The sequence below is a fragment of the Abramis brama genome (genome assembly GCF_963993115.1).
Source record: "Abramis brama genome assembly, chromosome: 7".
Classification (NCBI taxonomy): Eukaryota; Metazoa; Chordata; class Actinopteri; order Cypriniformes; family Leuciscidae; genus Abramis; species Abramis brama.
The window spans coordinates 9,458,212-9,477,134 of record NC_139969.1 but is presented as its reverse complement, the minus strand read 5'-3'; the positions used below and the strand labels follow the sequence as shown (position 1 = coordinate 9,477,134).

General features: G+C 37.4%; 1 protein-coding gene across 3 annotated transcripts in view; it reads right to left on the bottom strand.

Moving 5' to 3' along the window:
- The window catches only part of vwa5b2 (von Willebrand factor A domain containing 5B2), a 26,689-nt gene extending 7,766 nt beyond the window's left edge, over positions 1 to 18,923 (bottom strand). For all 3 annotated transcript variants that reach the window (XM_084120379.1, XM_084120381.1, XM_084120380.1), the window contains exons 1-12: positions 18,812 to 18,923; positions 15,849 to 15,991; positions 15,299 to 15,505; positions 13,802 to 14,027; positions 12,514 to 12,671; positions 9,325 to 9,456; positions 8,267 to 8,391; positions 7,984 to 8,160; positions 7,590 to 7,700; positions 4,877 to 5,079; positions 1,281 to 1,395; positions 121 to 306 (exon numbers count right to left, since the gene is read on the bottom strand). In XM_084120379.1, the coding sequence (XP_083976505.1) occupies positions 121 to 306; positions 1,281 to 1,395; positions 4,877 to 5,079; positions 7,590 to 7,700; positions 7,984 to 8,160; positions 8,267 to 8,391; positions 9,325 to 9,456; positions 12,514 to 12,671; positions 13,802 to 14,027; positions 15,299 to 15,505; positions 15,849 to 15,987 (1,779 nt within the window). In that variant the 5' untranslated portion in view covers positions 15,988 to 15,991; positions 18,812 to 18,923. The remainder of the gene's footprint in view (positions 1 to 120; positions 307 to 1,280; positions 1,396 to 4,876; positions 5,080 to 7,589; positions 7,701 to 7,983; positions 8,161 to 8,266; positions 8,392 to 9,324; positions 9,457 to 12,513; positions 12,672 to 13,801; positions 14,028 to 15,298; positions 15,506 to 15,848; positions 15,992 to 18,811) is intronic.

Genomic DNA, 18,923 nt, shown 5'->3' with positions numbered 1-18,923 from the left:
AATTGTGCACACAGTAACTAAGATTTTATACAAATCTTTGCATTTAGTTTATATTAACATTTCTTCATTTGGCATATATTGAACAGAAGAAACTAAGTGTGGTAATGTACAGTCTCTCACCTCACTTTTCTGGGCCCTGAATCCAGATATGTCATAGAGAGTGCAGTAGCCAATCAGGCAGTTGCCAGGATAGAGCGGAGGAATTTCATTTGGTGAGAGAAGCGCCTCGACATTGTCCGGCACATACCAGTCAATCCGTACATCCGTCAACACGGGTTCCAGAGCTTTTTTTAGACATTTAATCAACTGTAGAGAATAACTGAAATATTAGTAACTACACAACAGCAGCTCTGCTGATGTCCACAGAAAGTTTCAAGGTACTACCATGTTTTTGGACGTGGTAACGCAGTACTTTCATGGTATATTGAACAAGTACCATGATAGTACCATGGTATTTTTCTCCAAGTACCTTGGAGTTCAATGTAAATACCGTGGGACAAGAATTTCAGTACCATGGTACCAAAGTTTTACCAAGAAATGCCATCACTTATCATGGTGTCTGTCACCACAGTATGTTTTTGTAATTTAGATGCCCATCATTCACAACATTCTACACATCTACAATTAGTTTATTAAATATTTTGGCTAGATTCAAATTTTCAGCTACCAGTAAGATTTTTTTGTAACCAAAATAAAAGCTTTACAGTAATTAAGAAATTAAGTCATAAATAATAATATTGAAATTTTACTGTTGTTCTGTAAAATAAAATAATATTTTTTATTACTATTACTAAATATGTTTTTGTTTTATAGTACAATAGTATTACTGCAAAAGTAATATACTGATATATTGAATATATTTATTGATTTGTTTAATTTTTATAATTTAAGTAATAAAAATATTATTTTGAATAATAATAAATATAATAATTATTATTTCTAAACAATTGTTTTTATTTGATAATAAAATAGTATTATTGCAATAGTCATATATGGATGTATTATTTAAATATTATTGTGAATAATAATAATTATTATATAATATGGTCTTTTAGAATGGGGGAAAACAGGTTTCCATTTTTTTTTGTCCTCAACTGAACACATGCCTGACAATATAAGATATTGTACTTGTATAACAATAACAAACAATAACAAATATTTTTTTTAACTTCCATAAAAGCACATTTTAAAGCAAATTGTCCTCAGCATGTCATAAAAGCAGAGTTGATAACAGCGGTTCTGTCTCTGCTCCCTGTAGAGGGCGCTGTGTACTCTCGCACCTTTGGCTGAAGCCTCTCTTCTTCACTGAGAAACTCCATACTGCCTCCAGTAACCTTGGCAATGCCCTGCAGTAGCCTTCGACAGGCCTGAGGACCAAGACCCAGGCCGAAACACCTGTAACACCAAAAATAAGTTATAACATAGGTAGGCATATATACATTATATCATCATACAAATGTACTATATATATAATGTACTCACTCTTAATCCCTCATAGCACATTGTCAATCCATGTTTTTACAAAGAATTAATAATTCAGTCACAGGCCACTTTATCAGGTACACCTGTCCAACTGCTCATTAACACAAATATCCTAATCAGCCAATCACATGGAAGCAACTTAATGCATTTAGGCATGTGCTGTGCTGTGCTGGAAGGGCTGCTGCTTTTGCATAGTTTGTGCCTGCTGTTTAATAATTAATTGAAATGTAGCAAACTGGCAGGTCTAGTAGTAAAGAAAAAATGTATCCTGAACTCTGCTATGGAAACTAGCATGTATGATATTACGCTGGACCAGCGCGGATTGGAAAATGGATGGATGATTGATTCGGCTGCGGCGCCATCTCCAGGCGAGACACGGGAATCCATTCAGCAACATTCACTGTCACAGTGCATTATGGGTATTCTATAGCCGTTGAGCGTACATCAGTTGTACACTCGTTATTGCGGTGCACTGTGGGATTGAATGAGTGCACTCAACGTCCACTATGGGTTCAGACACCACTACAAATGGCCGTCCCCTCAAATAGTGCCCTATTAAAGGGTATGGGGGGCGATTTCAGACACAGCCATGGTGAAGACGATCTGCTGAAATTTACACTGAGCATCAGAATGGGGAAGAAAAGTGATTTAAGTGATTTAGAACATGGCATGGTTGTTGGTGCCAGATGGCCTGGACTGAGTATTTCAGAAACTGCTGATCTGGGATAGGAATATTTGTAACAGAAATAATGATACTGTGTGTGGTTGAAAAGCCTGTTTGTGAAGCTGTTTCATATCTATACATGACAACTGCTCTCTCTGGCTCAGTGACAGGGCCAACGCAGATATGAATATTCTGGTGAGATTTTGTCAAAGGTTTAATAGAGACAGGCAAATCGCTGTCATTTAGGAATGAGATCGTGTGGGTGTTTGAATAAAGATCGCAATCTTTTAACGATTAATCATGCAGCACAAATATATATACACTCACCTAAAGAATTATTAGGAACACCATACTAATACTGTGTTTGACCCCCTTTCGCCTTCAGAACTGCCTTAATTCTACGTGGCATTGATTCAACAAGGTGCTGAAAGCATTCTTTAGAAATGTTGGCCCATATTGATAGGATAGCTTCTTGCAGTTGATGGAGATTTGTGGGATGCACATCCAGGGCACGAAGCTCCCGTTCCACCACATCCCAAAGATGCTCTATTGGGTTGAGATCTGGTGACTGTGGGGGCCATTTTAGTACAGTGAACTCATTGTCATGTTCAAGAAACCAATTTGAAATGATTCGAGGTTTGTGACATGGTGCATTATCCTGCTGGAAGTAGCCATCAGAGGATGGGTACATGGTGGTCATAAAGGGATGGACATGGTCAGAAACAATGCTCAGGTAGGCCGTGGCATTTAAACGATGCCCAATTGGCACTAAGGGGCCTAAAGTGTGCCAAGAAAACATCCCCCACACCATTACACCACCACCACCAGCCTGCACACTGGTAACAAGGCATGATGGATCCATGTTCTCATTCTGTTTACGCCAAATTCTGACTCTACCATCTGAATGTCTCAACAGAAATCGAGACTCATCAGACCAGGCAACATTTTTCCAGTCTTCAACTGTCCAATTTTGGTGAGCTCGTGCAAATTGTAGCCTCTTTTTCCTATTTGTAGTGGAGATGAGTGGTACCCGGTGGGGTCTTCTGCTGTTGTAGCCCATCCGCCTCAAGGTTGTGCGTGTTGTGGCTTCACAAATGCTTTGCTGCATACCTCGGTTGTAACGAGTGGTTATTTCAGTCAAAGTTGCTCTTCTATCAGCTTGAATCAGTCGGCCCATTCTCCTCTGACCTCTAGCATCAACAAGGCATTTTCGCCCACAGGACTGCCGCATACTGGATGTTTTTCCCTTTTCACACCATTCTTTGTAAACCCTAGAAATGGTTGTGCGTGAAAATCCCAGTAACTGAGCAGATTGTGAAATACTCAGACCGGCCCGTCTGGCACCAACAACCATGCCACGCTCAAAATTGCTTAAATCACCTTTCTTTCCCATTCTGACATTCAGTTTGGAGTTCAGGAGATTGTCTTGACCAGGACCACACCCCTAAATGCATTGAAGCAACTGCCATGTGATTGGTTGATTAGATAATTGCATTAATGAGAAATTGAACAGGTGTTCCTAATAATCCTTTAGGTGAGTGTGTGTGTATATATATATATATATATATATATATATACACATATATATACTGTATATGTGTGTGTGTATATGTATGTATGTGATTCGATTTCTCATGACTCAAGACATAGACAAGACATATGTTTGTCTCTGATGGATTGCCAGTGTCCTATGAGGGATTGAAAGTGAGAGAAAATAGAATATGTTTAGTATTCCTCTGACAATAATCTGGACCATTTCGCTAATTAACTGTCTGAGTGGAAACAGAATCCAGACGACACACACACAACACAGGCTGTTTTGAATTCAGGTCTGCTCCGTCTGGGTCGAAAGCTTTTAAATGTCTTGACTGAGTATCAATAACGAGTCTGTGTTCCAGTACAGTGAAATCTATATCTGAGCGTGTGTGTCTGTGTTTATTCAAGAGCATTTCTCTCTAAACATTAGTCAGTGATTTATGCGAGGGGAATTTTGTGCTGTATAATGTGAACCATGGTACAATTCAATTATTTCTCTCAGCTTCAGCTTTAAAATGTCATGTGGGATATTCATTTTAAGGTGAAATCAACAGATACTAGTGTATAGGACATACAGAAAAGACACCAGAAAAATAGTTTAGAAATCAAGTTGCAAAGTGTTTTTGATTTAGATACATTGTTGAGGCATGGGGTGTTTCCATGGTAATGCCTTGGATAAAATTGATCTGGCTGGCCTAAGTGTTTAGCCGGTGACAAAAGTGTTTGCCAGTGTGAAATGTGTTGAGCATCTTTTGCTGTAGTAAAAGGTGTTTAGCTTTTAGGTTTGGATGCTGATATGATTTTTTTTTAGATAACTTTAAGGTTAGTTTTGAAAGTATTTGTTTACTGATGTAAAATGTGTATAGCTAGTGTTAAAAGGGTATTATTAAAGTTTTAAAATGTGTTTTCTGCATCCCTTTTGAATAATGTACTACTGACTGACTCTATATATTGATATTAATTACTTTGCAATATAAGCATTTCCAGCAAAATATGGATGTGAGTGGATTATCTGATATGGATCATGAGTTTGATCTGGCTTTTCAGATTTTACCTGTAATATTTTTTGTTACTGTTGTTGTTTTTTGCTGAAACAAAGCGTTTCTGTTTAGATTAATTTTTGTATTATTTTATAGTATATATGTTACCTGGCATAGGGTTTACAATGGCAATTTAATCTAACGTTAGTTTTACCTGACGTTACATGCGTTCCTCCTGACCAGTTCTAACACACGGCCTACATTGCTAAAGGTTCCGTCGGTGATGATGAAGAGCTGTCGTGGGCAGCTGCGGTGGACGGGCTGCTGATAAACCCAGGACAGTGTCCCCCACAGGTTAGCACCACCTTGGTCAGTGCGCATCTTCTGGATGTACTCCAATGCCTGAGTCACTGTGCTCTGAGAAACGAGAGAGGGAGAGAATGGCAGAATTCCCTTTAACCTTGAAAACAGTGACGTTTTAAAGAAATATTCCAGGTTAAACATAGCTTTATCATAAATAACAGCACTTGAGGCATCTACAAATTATTTTCAGAGTTAATCAACAATGTCTACCCACCACAGTCTTAGTAAAAAAATTATGTTAAAAAAAGTAAATATGGTTCATAGGGATTAAGATGGCATGAAAAACTCCTCTAGAGAAGCCTTTCTTGATGTAGATGTGGAGCAGTGGTGCATAATGGAGCAAACAAGTTTGTTTTTGATCATTGCGTGCTGTAAAATGCATGACAGTGCCATATGGCTCTCGCTGTTTTAAAGCACTTTGTCCTGCCAGACCCTGGACCTGCCTGAACCTGATAATGCAGCGTCATGGAAACCAGTAGTAGCGAGTGACCTGGACAGAGATTGTTATCAATTGGCCCCAGGTCCCTCACAGGTAAACATCAACCATCTCACACACATCCAGAACCCTATGTAGCCTCCATCTGAGTTTCTCTTGAAATAAACACAATGATTTGTTTGGCTATTACAGCTAAGATGAGTCTGGAGAAACACTTACAAATCTGATTTGTGATGCAGCTTGAATTAAATGTTTATTCGGCCCGCCAACTTAGCCTGGTTTCTCCCAGGGTTTTTTTCCCCACTGTTGCCTTTGGCTTGCTTAGCTGGGGTTTAGAAGACGCTTAAGGCCAGATTTACTAACAGACTTAAAGCCTATCTTAACCCATTTTGGGTTGTGTTGTCAATGTTTTTATTGTTCATCAGCTGGATAAAATCATTCTGAAAGTGATTCCAACGATATTGTTTCTCTGTGTTGTTATCGCTATAGCTGTGGTGTGAACTCTGCTATTCTTTAATATTGAGAATGCATTTAGAACTATATCTTTATCGTTATCTTTATAGTTATCGTCCTTGGTGTGAACGGGCCTTAATACTGCATTATCGATTTAACTACATTGGCAGTGGCACTATTAGATGAGAACAATGAATTGAGCTGGATGATGACACTACACTCTTCTGTAGAGCTGCTTTATAGCTGAATCGACCATTTTATAATTAATTAATTTTGCAACATCAACGCTGTTATTGAACTGAATTGAATCAACACTGAACTGACTCAAAGTGAATAGTGAGGGACACTATTGTCTTCTGTAGAGCTGCTTATAGCTGAATTGAACTCGTTTCATAATTGATTAACTTTAGGTTGCTTTCACATTAGCACTTTTGTTGTGCACCCGGGTTCGAATGACGTCACAGTTTGGTTCCTTTGGATGATGTGAATGCTGTTTTCTGAACTCTGGTGTGCACCCGCGAACCATACCCGAGTCTGCCTAAAAAGGGTGATCTGGGGTATGGTTCATGTGAAGTCCGGTACTGTTCGCTGCTGATATGAACATTCTCACTCACTTTCCTGACGATTCTATGTAATTTCTGCTCGCCTTCAGCAGAAATGGATTCCTGCTTTCTTTAGAACATTTGCAGCAAGTGCCATTATGTGCTGACAATTTGGAAACAAAACCAAAGGTTCAAAAGTCAATATCTAAAAGGCATTTTGCCGCCTTCTCCTGTGTCGTTGTTACCAAGCAACATGGGTAAACAGCTGCAAACGCAAGGCAGTACAGAATCAAAACTGTGAACTGTGAACACAATCCAGAGGGGGCAGGGGGTGGAAGCAATTGAACTCTCGTCTGTTAAGATAGTCACTGTGTTAAATTATGCGATTTTGTAGCTATTTTTCTTGTAGTTTTCGGGACAAGAAACATCTCAGGCACATGTTGCTTTCCGTCCAATCATTGCTTGCTATCTTTAACGACGTGCGTGATGTCATCGAGAAGGCGGAACTAGCGACTGACTTCTCGAAACAAGAGTGTAAACAAACAATGGCTACCGAAGCGGCCATGGTCTTGTTGTCAGAAAAGCCCCAAAAAGTTAAAAAAGCACTTACCATTACCAATACCATTGTCTCTTTTGTTTCGCCATGAATGAAAGCTGTGTATGAAAGAGCTTCTGTGCTCATATTGGTCAACATCACAGATGTGATGAAACTCGGCGTGGTTAATTTTTTTAACATGCTAGTCTTTCTGTCAGAACTGGTTGTCGTCCACTATGACACTATATGAGATATAACTCTTTATCAGTTCTTGCGTCCTGGTGGCCATTGTTGTTTATAAAATCACCACAACACCATACGTCAAACGAATCTTGCCAAAATCGGGGTAATATCGTGTAGTCTAAACCCACCATTACAGTTATTGAAATGGACTGAACCAACACTGAATTGACTTGAGTTGAATAATGACACTATTGTATTTGTAAAGCTGCTTTACAGCAGAATTAGAATTTGTCCAATATTTGGTGAAGTTTGCATAATTGATTGTTGTTTTCCTGTTTATTACTGTGAAGCTGATTTGAAACAATCTGTAGTGTATAAAGCACTATAAATGTAAAGGTGACTTGACTTGACTTACATCTGTGCAGGGCTTGCTGGAACTGAAAAGAGGCCTGACAGGAGAGCAGATGCCAGCGATGTTCAGCATGGTGCGGCTCGGCAGACTCTTGATGGCCACTAACATCCCCTCCTGTCAAAAATATGAAAGCACAAGGAACATTTATGGTTTCAACTTGCATAATACTGCATATTCAGAGTGGAATCCTTTCAGGGCCATATTTAATTTGCTTAATTTGCTTTTTCGCGCTACTAACTTCTGGTGGTAACAAATATTTTAAGAACCAATGATCTATGCTTTATAACAATGACAACATTTTGAGGAAAAAAGTATGTACTGAAGCAATTAAGGCAAAAAAAACAAAAAACAACTGCACTGTTCACACACAGCTGCTCATACAGAAGGTCGCAAGAACCTTGATCTTGTTGATGTTGTGCTGTGTCATTGTGCTGCTGTTTTCAATGAGGAAGATGAGTTCCCGGCTGGCCTGCTGCAGTTCTGTTGGTTCTGACAGAAGATCTGGGGAGAAGTTAAGCATCAGGACCGGGTTCAAGAGCAGATCCTTATGATAGCGTCTCCGCACAAACTCCAGCTGGGGGAGGCACATGCACACATGCAGTAACAAATATATAACACTGTTCTTAAAAGACAATCACGATGAAGTCAGCAATGCAAGTGTTTAACACCAGTAATCTTACCCTCTTCTCAGACTCTGCCTCCTTTCGGGCACAGCGAATGAAATCACGACGAGCACGGATCTGCTGCTCATATTCACTAAATGTGAGCAGGCCCCTCTCTAGGATGACCAATGGGCTGTGAGGCTCTGCAGGCAACAGTGGCAGTGACTTGCAGGTGATTACATTGATGGAATTGTGAAAAATTATAACCCCCATCCAAGAAGTAACAGTTTATAAAACCTGATGTCTTATGGTCATATTTTGTTCTAGCTGATCAAAAAGCTTTGCATAGAGTATGATGGGTTAGCATCATGATTTATTTTTAGATTTACTTTAGATTGTCCATTTATATTTCAAAAGACTTCAATGTAAAAAAACAACACCACAGGAATAAATTACATTTTTATGTATATATTAAGTTGAATTGTAATAATATTTGACATTATAATTTTTTTTACTGTATTTTTGATCAAATAAATGCAGCCTTGGTGAACTTCTTTCAAAACCTGACCCCAAACTTTAAATGGTATAGTATTAAAAGCAATATTCTATGATTTCAGGCACTGAATAGTCTACTCAAAAAAGTCAGTCATGCTGGGTCCAAGAAGGGTAGGATTTGGCACAACACTGAAGTTTATGATTTACAGTATTTAGCAGACTATTTTTCACTCATAGAAAAAACCAAAGGGAGAAATTGCAATGCTCAATTTGGCAACTGTAGAAAAGTCCCACCTTTCGGTTAAAAGTATATTGTCTTACTAGTAAAGGCATCAGCTGTATTTTTTGCTATAAAGTGTAAATTTTCATTAGCTGTAAAAAAATAAAAAACATTAAAAAAAAACATTTTGTAGCATAATTTGAGCTGGAGAAGCTAAATGTATTATGTAATCAGAATTTGTTGCTGCTTTGAAATATCAATATGTTACTGAAATGCAATCGAAACAGTTTTTGAGATTTTGGTTTTTCTGCATTCAAGCAGATAATGGCTATATGACATGCATAACTAGACAATAGCTGTGGAGGTGTTACCAGAATGACTGACAAGTTTGTGATTTTAACATTTTAGGCCTTGCTCTCACCGCTAAGGTGTAGTATTATTTCCAGATGTCGGTCACATGGATGCTCCTCGGCCAGCGTGATGTAGGTTGCAGACGCAGACTGTGCACTGGGGTCAGCATCCGCACGCAGGGCATGGGTGGGGCTTTCCAGACCTGCAAATGCAGAGACGGCATAAAAAGAGGTTACAGAGCCTGTTCACATGACATTTCAGCACTGATTTGATTAGTTGCTGTTAAAGAATATTTTTGGTGGGAATCTTTGACATCTAAGCCTCAGGGAACTAAACCTATAATAAAATTGATCCTGATTCTCTTGAATTACATTTCAGTCAGCCATTTGATATAAACCTTGATATGCATATAAAACATCAATTAAACTAACAAAAAAGGTTAGAGATGTTGGCTTTATAATCAGTTCAACCATGTACAGTTGTAATCAAAATTATTCAACCCCCATTGCAAATCTTGAAAAAGTGGTTTATTGGCAACATTTACAGACATTCAGCTGTTTGCAATGAACAAATCAAACAAAAGTTATTGAAATAGCTCAACTCAATAAATATCAAGTGGTTTCCCCAAATTCGACTGAAAATGCAACTTTTAATGACTTCTGCAGTCTCAAAATTATTCAATCCCCTGAATAGAATCCCTCACAACAACACAAATCTGCAAAACATGTGTTGTCTCAAGCACACCTGATGCAACTAATCAAGGGCTTCATTAGTTGCACCAGGTGTGCTTGAGCTAGAACACATGAAATATCTGAACTGGCTAGGTTTGTTGAGTGTCACGTTTGACTGCATTTTAGAAACACGGCTAAGTAAAAACAGAGAAGATATTGCCCTTAACAAACAAGGAACAGGATACAAAAAGATAGCGAAGGCACTAAATGTTCTTAGAGACACCGTTGGAAGCATAGTTCACAAGTTCAAAATTAAAAGAACAGTGGTTACACTACCTGGACGGGGCAGAAAAAGGAACCTATCAGCGGCTGCAACAAGATTTCTGAGAAGGCAGGTTCAGAAAACCCTCGAATAACTGCAAAAGACCTGCAGCAAGACTTGGTGGCAACATGCCAGAACTCTAAGACGTACACTACTACTGACCCAAAAGCACAAAAAAGTCGGCTCCAATTTGCTCAAAATCATATAAATAAGCCACAGACGTTTTGGGATTCTGTTCTGTGGAGTGATGAAAACAAAACTGGAACTTTTCGGCTGTATGGATCAGCGATATGTCTGGAGGAAGAAGAATGAAGCATATGCTGAAAAGAACACTCTGCCTACAGTTCAGCATGGTGGGACTCGGTGATGCTCTGGGGCTGCTTTATATCCTCTGGTACTGGAAACCTGCTGCGTATAGAAGGCAAGATTGATTTATTGAAGTATCAGGAAATACTAGGAGAAAACGTCATGCTGTCAGTGAGGAAGCTGAAGCTTGGGAATCATTGGAACTTCCAACAGGACAATGATCCCGAGCATACCTCAAATTCCACCAAGGCTTGGTTGCAGAAGAAGCCCTGGAAGATTCTACAGTAGCCATCAGTCACCTGACTTGAACTCCATAGAAAATCACGATGGGATTTGAAGAAGGCGGTTGCAGCGGGCAAACCCAAGAATATTACTGAACTGGAGGCCATGGCTCATGAACAATGGGCTAAGATTCCTCAGAAACACTGCCAGAAGCTGGTGTCTGGCTATACATCTCATTTGCATAACAGCAAAAGGGTGTTCTACTAAGTACTAAAGATGCTTGCCATGAAGGGGTTGAATAGTTTTGAGACTGCAGAAGTCATTTCTGTTTCAGTTGAATTTGGGGAAACCACTTTTTTATTCGTTCATTGCAAACAGCTGAATGTCTGTAAATTTTGCCAATAAACCTGATTTGAAATGGGGGTTGAATAATTTTGATCACAACAATATGTTTTAACTTTAGAATTTGCTTTTTAAAATGGATATTATTTTGGTTTCTTTCTTTAAAAATCTTTAAAAATATTATAGCCATTCAAAAGTTTAGGGACAGTAAGAAAGTAAAAATAAAAATAAATAAAAGAATACTTTAGCAAAGTAATGTTACAAAAGATTTCAAATAAATTATGTTCTTTTGAACTTTCTATTCATCAGAGTATCCTGAAAAAATAAATCATGGTTTCCACAAAAATATTAAACAGCACAGCTGTTTTCAGCATTGATAAAATAATTCTAATAATACTAATAAATGTTTCTTAAGCACCAAATCATCATATTTGAATGATTTCTGAAGGATCATGTGACACTGAAGACTGGAGTAATGATGCTGAAAATTACAGGAATTACAGGAATAAATTACATTGAAAATATATAAAAATAGGAAACGGTTATTTTAAATTGTAATAATATTTCACAATATTGCTGTTTTACTATATTATTGATCAAATAATAGCAGCCTTGGTGAGTATTAGAGACTTCTTTCAGAAACATAAAAAAATCTTACCGACCCCATACTTTTGAACTGAACGAGTACCATATTCATATACTACAGTATACAGTATATATACAGTATACTTCATGATATTACCAAGGTAAATGTAAAATTAAAACAATATGACCAAGGTACATGTCTAAAAAAATATAATAATCTGATACATGTACAAACAAATATTGTATTAACATGGTAAATTTATATTGTTGGTAGTATATATCTTATATTTAGATAATATAAAAATGTTTATTACCATGGTTCAGTTGTTATCAAAGTTATCAAAGTTATTTCTTTGGAGTGTCCAGCTCAATGTCCATTAAAGTCAAGGCGGCTGAAACAGAGTGGCCACTTTCCTCTGGAGCAGAACAGTGTCACTACTGTGATTTAGGACTCTATATCACCCTGCCTCAATCTCTTTCCTCTGTTGTAGTGGCCTGGAGCCTGAGCCAAACACTCACACACACGCTTTGGCTCCTTCTGGCAGGCTCACTGATGTCTATCATAATCACTGATGTCCATGCCAAGTTTTACGCTAACTGGATTATTTCAGAACACAAACTGGACCTGCATGAATGTACAATGCTCTTAAAAGGGGGCTCTTGTCCTTCTGTGACGGACAAAGACAGGTAAGAGACAAGCCCGCTTTTTGTCTCCTCCTCCAGATATCACAGTTCTTTCCTGCTTTTACATTTAAGCTCTTGCTGTAGTGACTTATGTTATATAGATTGGACAGAAATATATAAATGTTACCGGCCAGCAGACAGGCTCCTCGAACCAGCAGCTGGAAGCTGAGCTGATAAGGCGAGAGGTTGGTGGCAGAGCTGGTGAGCAGAGCATGTGTGCACTGCTGCCTGACTCCCAGCATCCTCTCCTGCTTTCCAGACACACTGCCAAAGCACGTAGTCGGGCTGAAGGAGAGACGTTAAATAGGATTCTTGGGAGGGCAAACTCACAATTTGTTATTCAGGTGGTGTAAATTATAAAGCAAAAAGTAAGGGTGTTTTATCAAATATATATACCCTTACAATGCATTGATAATAATATAATAAGAAGAAGAGCACCAGATCAGCATATTTGAATGATTTCTGAAGGATCGTTTGACACTGAAGACTGGAGTAATGATGCTGAAAATTCAGCTTTAACAACACAGGAATAAAACACATTTTTAAAATACATAAAAATAGAAAACAGTTATTTTAGATTGTTATAATATTTCCACAATATTTCTGTTTGTATTTTATTTTAATCAAATAAATGCAGCTTCTTTCAAAATCATTTTTACTGACCCCAAACTTTTGAATGGTAGGGTATGTTTTACATATTTTTTATGAATTATACAGTGGCCTTAAAATGTAATGGAAATAAGCTATATCGACGTTACCGGACACTAGTGATTACAGTTTATAAAGTTATAATTATGGATATTTTTCTTACAAAAACGCTTCGCTTTATTGGATCTGTATGGATTACTTTTATGATGGATGAATGTGCTTTTTTGGGCTTCAAAAAAGAAGGTACCATTCACTCCCATTAAAGCTCGGAAGAGCCAGGATATTTTTTAATATAACTCTGTGTTTGGCTGAAAGAAGAAAGTCGTATACACCTAGGATGGCTTAAGGGTGAGTAAATTATGGGATCATTTTAATTTTTGGCTGAACTAACCCTTTAACTCACTCTCATGTTATTCCAAACCCGTAAGACTTTCATGTGACTAAAAGCCTAAATTAAATATTTTTATAATTGAACTGCTCAATTCATATGGATTAGTTTTACGTTTCTTTGTGAACTTTTTGATGTTAAAATGGTAGTTGCGTAGACTGTCAATGGAGGGACAAAAATCTCTTAGATTTCATTCAAAAAGATATGTTTCGAAGATGAATGAAAGTCTTACGGGTTTGGAACGACATGAGGGTGAGTAATTTAAAGATATTTTTTATTTTTGGGTGAACTAACCCTTTAAGTGTGGCTATACTTTTTAGGACCACTGCAATTATTAATAGTAGTAGCAATTAAGAAGAATTAAAGAGGTTAGCTTTACCTGTTCTCCTCTGATTTCCCCACATTTTCACTTTTTCCTGGTTGGATTCGTGTTCTGACTATAGGTGTGAGCACTGAGGGATAGACCAGGCGGATTGCACCATTTTCAAGTGTGGGAAGTTCAAGGGTGGTACTGATGACAACAGACACAATTTCTAGCGGTCCAATCTGTCCTGTGCTCACAATAAAAGTGCTCCTCTCCAGGTCCTCATCCAGCAACAGATGACCTGAAATGAAAAAAAAGTGCAACAATCTTTCAAAGACCTGAAAAATAAAACTGTTGTTGGAATGTCAGGATTTAATCTAAAAAGTTTCAAAACGCAAAATAATAATGTTCAATATTCAGAATTGAAAATTGAAATATCTGTGTATGGATATAAGGACCATCCAAGTGCAGGCACAGAGCCAACAGAGCTCTAAGCAATAATGAATGCTGCCCTCACACTTCAGACTGTACAAGTACAAAGCACTATAAAGAGAGAACGCAAGATTTATGAGAACACCAATACACTTCTTTAGTGTGTGCTTGTGAATTGTGACAATAGAAAGAAAATACTGCTTTTTCTTTATCTGGAATCAATGTTTCAAGAGAACAGCAATAAAGATCAGTGACGATGGCATGTCTTGTCATGCTTCTCTTAGCTTCTTACCTTATATAACCTTTCAATAACTTCCATAATGAGGCAGTTTTCATAATGAAATGGACCAATATGTTAATGTTGTTAATGTAATATCATGCAAGTGTGTGTGGTTCTGGTAAACCTTACATTGTGGGGACAAAATTTCCCCATAAGAATGGCAATACCAGAAATATTTGATCCTGTGGGGACATTTTTTGGTCCCAATGAGTAAAACAGCTTCTAAATCATTCAGAATTATGTTTTTTGATAATGTAAAAATGCAGAAGGTTTTCTGTGGGGGTTATGTTTAGGTTTAGGGTAAGGGGATAGAATATACAGTTTGTACAGTATGAAACAATAATGTTGTCTATAGAAAGTCCCCATAAAACATGGAAACCCAACGTGTGTGTGTGTTCGTGTGTAAGCTTGCAGATTCCTTGCTGGAAATGTGTGTGTCAGCTGAAGTGCACATGCAAGTCCAAATTTCTTCCTCACCTGAAAATCCTAGAGAGATGATTATTATTACAATTATTTTATTATAAGCAATGGTCCAATATTGAAGTTGGAATCGTAATGACATAGTTTGTCAAGATTAAATAAGAATTTCATGTTAACAGCTTGCAGTGAATGTAAACAACAATGTGTGGGTTAAAGACTTTGTTACACCGTAATAAAGTTTGAATTATTGCTATAATTCTACGATAACTCTTTTTCAGAGAGTTTTTCAGAATCAGAATGATTTTTTCCAGATGATGAAGGATAAAAACATTGACAGCCAAACACAACGTTATTGTCAGTTGGTGTGGACGCTCATGTAGTTGTTGTTATAGTTATATTTAGTTATCGTACTTGGTGTGAACTGGCTTTAAAACGCTCACCGTTGGAGCACTGCATCTCCAGACCTGTTCCTCCACAGCATCCCCACTCCTTGCTGTGACCACACTGTGTGTGCAGCGCTGATCCTGGGCAGCAGTCCAAACAGCAGTCCGCTCGGCTCTGGAGCTCCACACTGACCAGCCTGCCAGACACCACTGCCTCAAAACCCACCACCACCTCCTTCTCCCCCAGAGGATACACAAACACACCTGAGCAGGTGACGAGGACATTGTTTTATTTAAGTCTTTGTTATCTTACCTTTTACATATTCAGTGTGTCTGAATTGTTCTGTAGTGCACTGTCAAGGCCAACTACAATTGTACCTTTAGGGATACAACAACATTTCACTGGGGCAGTACCTTTAAAAGGGCAACTTTGTTCCTTATAAACCCCTAAAAGGTGCCGTAATGTTCCCTTGAGGTGCTGCTATGAACTTGTATGGGTAAATAACGTAGACAGATGTCCCTTTAATGGTCCTGCCCCAGCGACATGCTGTTGTACCCCTAAAGGTACAAGTTTTGTACAAGAGTGTATGTGTGCATGATCTCTTACCCTCCACAGGTTCAGGGTCAGTATTCACATATGTCAGATGAGCAGTAATGCCCAGAGAGCAGCCGTTGGCACAGGAAGTGATGTGGGATGTCTTCAGCAAAAGTGGTGCCCATGTGGTTCGGTTTTTCAATCCTGGCATTTTCCTCAAGAGAACATTATCAGCTCAAGTTAATTATGCTTGTTAAGTGGATGCCAGCAACAAGATCCCTTAAGAATATTAAACATGATAATTAATACACTTCATTTAATTAAAATGTTGACTTTGGTAATCATGACAGCGTAGCACTTTATTTTACAGTCCTGTTCCCCATGTACATACTATGTACTTATTACAGTAATTACAATAACTGGGTAATAACTAGGTACTAACCCTGAACCTACACCTTAACTTAACCTTAACCCCTGTATTTACATGTAACACTGTAAAATAAAATGTAACCCATAACAGTATTACAGTGAAGCCACTCATTACTACCTGCCATAGAAAAGAAAGGTCCATAAAAATAGGGCCCAATGTACTTTATGAAAAAGTATTAAAAGTACCCCTATTTTGTTGTGTTTTAAACTTAACAGATACTGTCCTGGCAGAAAATGACCAATACCTTTTACATTTTCATTACTTGAAATACAATAAATATTAACTGAAATAAAATAAGTATAAAAGACATAACATTATTTTCTTTCAGCTAGTTGCCAAGGCAACATTTCTCACTTTTGTTTAGTAAAGGTTAAAGTACTAAAATTAATAAAACTAAATAAACTAAAACCTAAAACTTAATTAAAATGTATAGGCATATTTTAAAAAACTATAAGCTAATAAAAATGACAAAAACAACAAAATTACTAAAACTTTCAAATGAAAACAGAAAATGTAAAAACATCCAATCATTTAATAAAATTATCATTTAATCTAATTCGATCAAAAGTCTAACTATTTATTTAAAAAATAACAAAAACTATAAAAGTATTCAGTATAAATGATTGTTAATTCAGATAACTCTGTTTACAGCAAAACCACCAGTGTTAGACTATTTCAAACACAGTAGATGTAATGGGTGGTAAATAGAGACTGAATATAAACTTTCTAAACCAAATCTACACAACATATCAGAGGCAGTGGCAGCAAATTTCCATTGGATTATTTGCTTCAGCAACCATGAAACATTTTAAGGGCAGACACAAGCTCTCCTTCACATTACTGGCTGTGTCCACCCAACATGATGCCTGGCAACCGGATGCCTCTCATCCTGTCACAGTGGGAATGTACGTGTCAAACATTAACAGACTGGTCAATAGTGCTCCTGCACATGCATACAAACGTAATGCTCGAGTCAACAGCCTGCTGTCTCTGCACAGCTACAGATGCTAATGTTTAGATGGAGTTTGGTGAATAAGGAGACAGAGGATCTGAAATCTTTTTTGAAAACCATTCCCCCGATGACACCTAAACCCTGACAGATGTCTTATTCAGTCTAATTACTATTATCATGTTCTGCCCAATGATCAATCTAAAGGGGGAGATAAATATTGAGGATGTAGAATCCACATAGTGCTGTTTGTTCAGTGTCTCACAGGTGCTCCTTGAAAACACCTGCCATCTGGACACTGGTCCACTTACTGGGATTTACTGTGCCGTGATTAAATGTCAAGCGCACACGAATACAATCATCACAATAGTGAGTGTTTGCACGTAAATTGCTCTCATTAACATTGAAGATTCACTTTTGACTTGCTGACTTTAATGTCTTGCAACTAAATGCGTTGTATTTTTGACAACATTGTTGCACACAACAATATTTCTAAAAGCATTTAGATACATTATTCGTATAGTTCTTTAAAAAAAACCTTTTAAACTGTGATTTACAGTGTCTTATATAGGTATCAAGCACATGGAACATTGCCACCACAATGAAAATTACGGAGAGAACCTTAATATGCAAGATGGATTGCTGAGTAAACCACAGGTAGATGCAAAAGTCAAAGGCAACAGAGCAAATGAAGGTGGGAAGATTTGATTTTCATGAACTGGGAAGTTTTATAGTGATCATCTTACTAACTGCACAATGCTGTACTATTTTATAGTTACATGGACCTGATGGAGTCAGAGTTCTTTTTTTTATCTCGCTACACAAAGAAACAAAGTTCAAAGTTGACAGTTTAAATCTGTTAAAGATATTGCTTTTATAAGATGACAGAGAAAATATCATCAGAAAACTAGATAGAATAGATGTAGTTCACATATAATATCTGAACCACACTGAACATATATACTGTACATACATACATAAACAGTATGTTGATGCAACAAAAGTAAACCTGGACAACTATTGTTCAAATTTGCAATTTAAAAATAGAATAAAACAAGGAAAGACGCATAAAAATCACATTAGATTGTGAGTAAATTGCTCTTATTAGAATTCAAGATACTCTTTTGTCTTGCTAACTTTGAGTTGTAGCTAAACATATCTTGCAACTAAATTGTATTTTGGAAAACATTGTTGCACATTCTAGTTTTTTTTAATGAAATGAAGTGAAATTTGTACAGAGAAAAAAAAAAGTGATTTCAAGCTTTAGAGCTTTACCAATACAGAAATAAGGAAAGGGACATACAATTATAAAATAAAACAATGAAATAAAAGATTAGAGGAAGTTGATAAAATGAATTTTCAAGTTTGTATCATCTGAGGGAATAGACCACTGAATCATTCAGAATATGCTTAGCCAATATTAAATCGCTGATAATAATATCGGTAACAAAACATTTCAAATTTTGACGACAAAAGTAAAGTTTACACAAAAAACTATTATAGACATGCACTAATCATTTGAGCGAGTTAATTTCATAACACCAGAGTCCGTATGATTAATAACAAATAATACAAATTACAACGACTGAACTGTTTTGGTATGTTTTGAAAAGGATAAAATTATGCACTTTAGGTACACGTCGAGTTTTGACTTACTTGATGAGCTGCTCCCAGATTTTTTCCCGGTTTGCTGTGATTCGGACGGTGACGTGTTACAGGTCTCTCTCCATCTCTCCATCACGCTCTGGGCGGAGGGACTCGAGCGCGA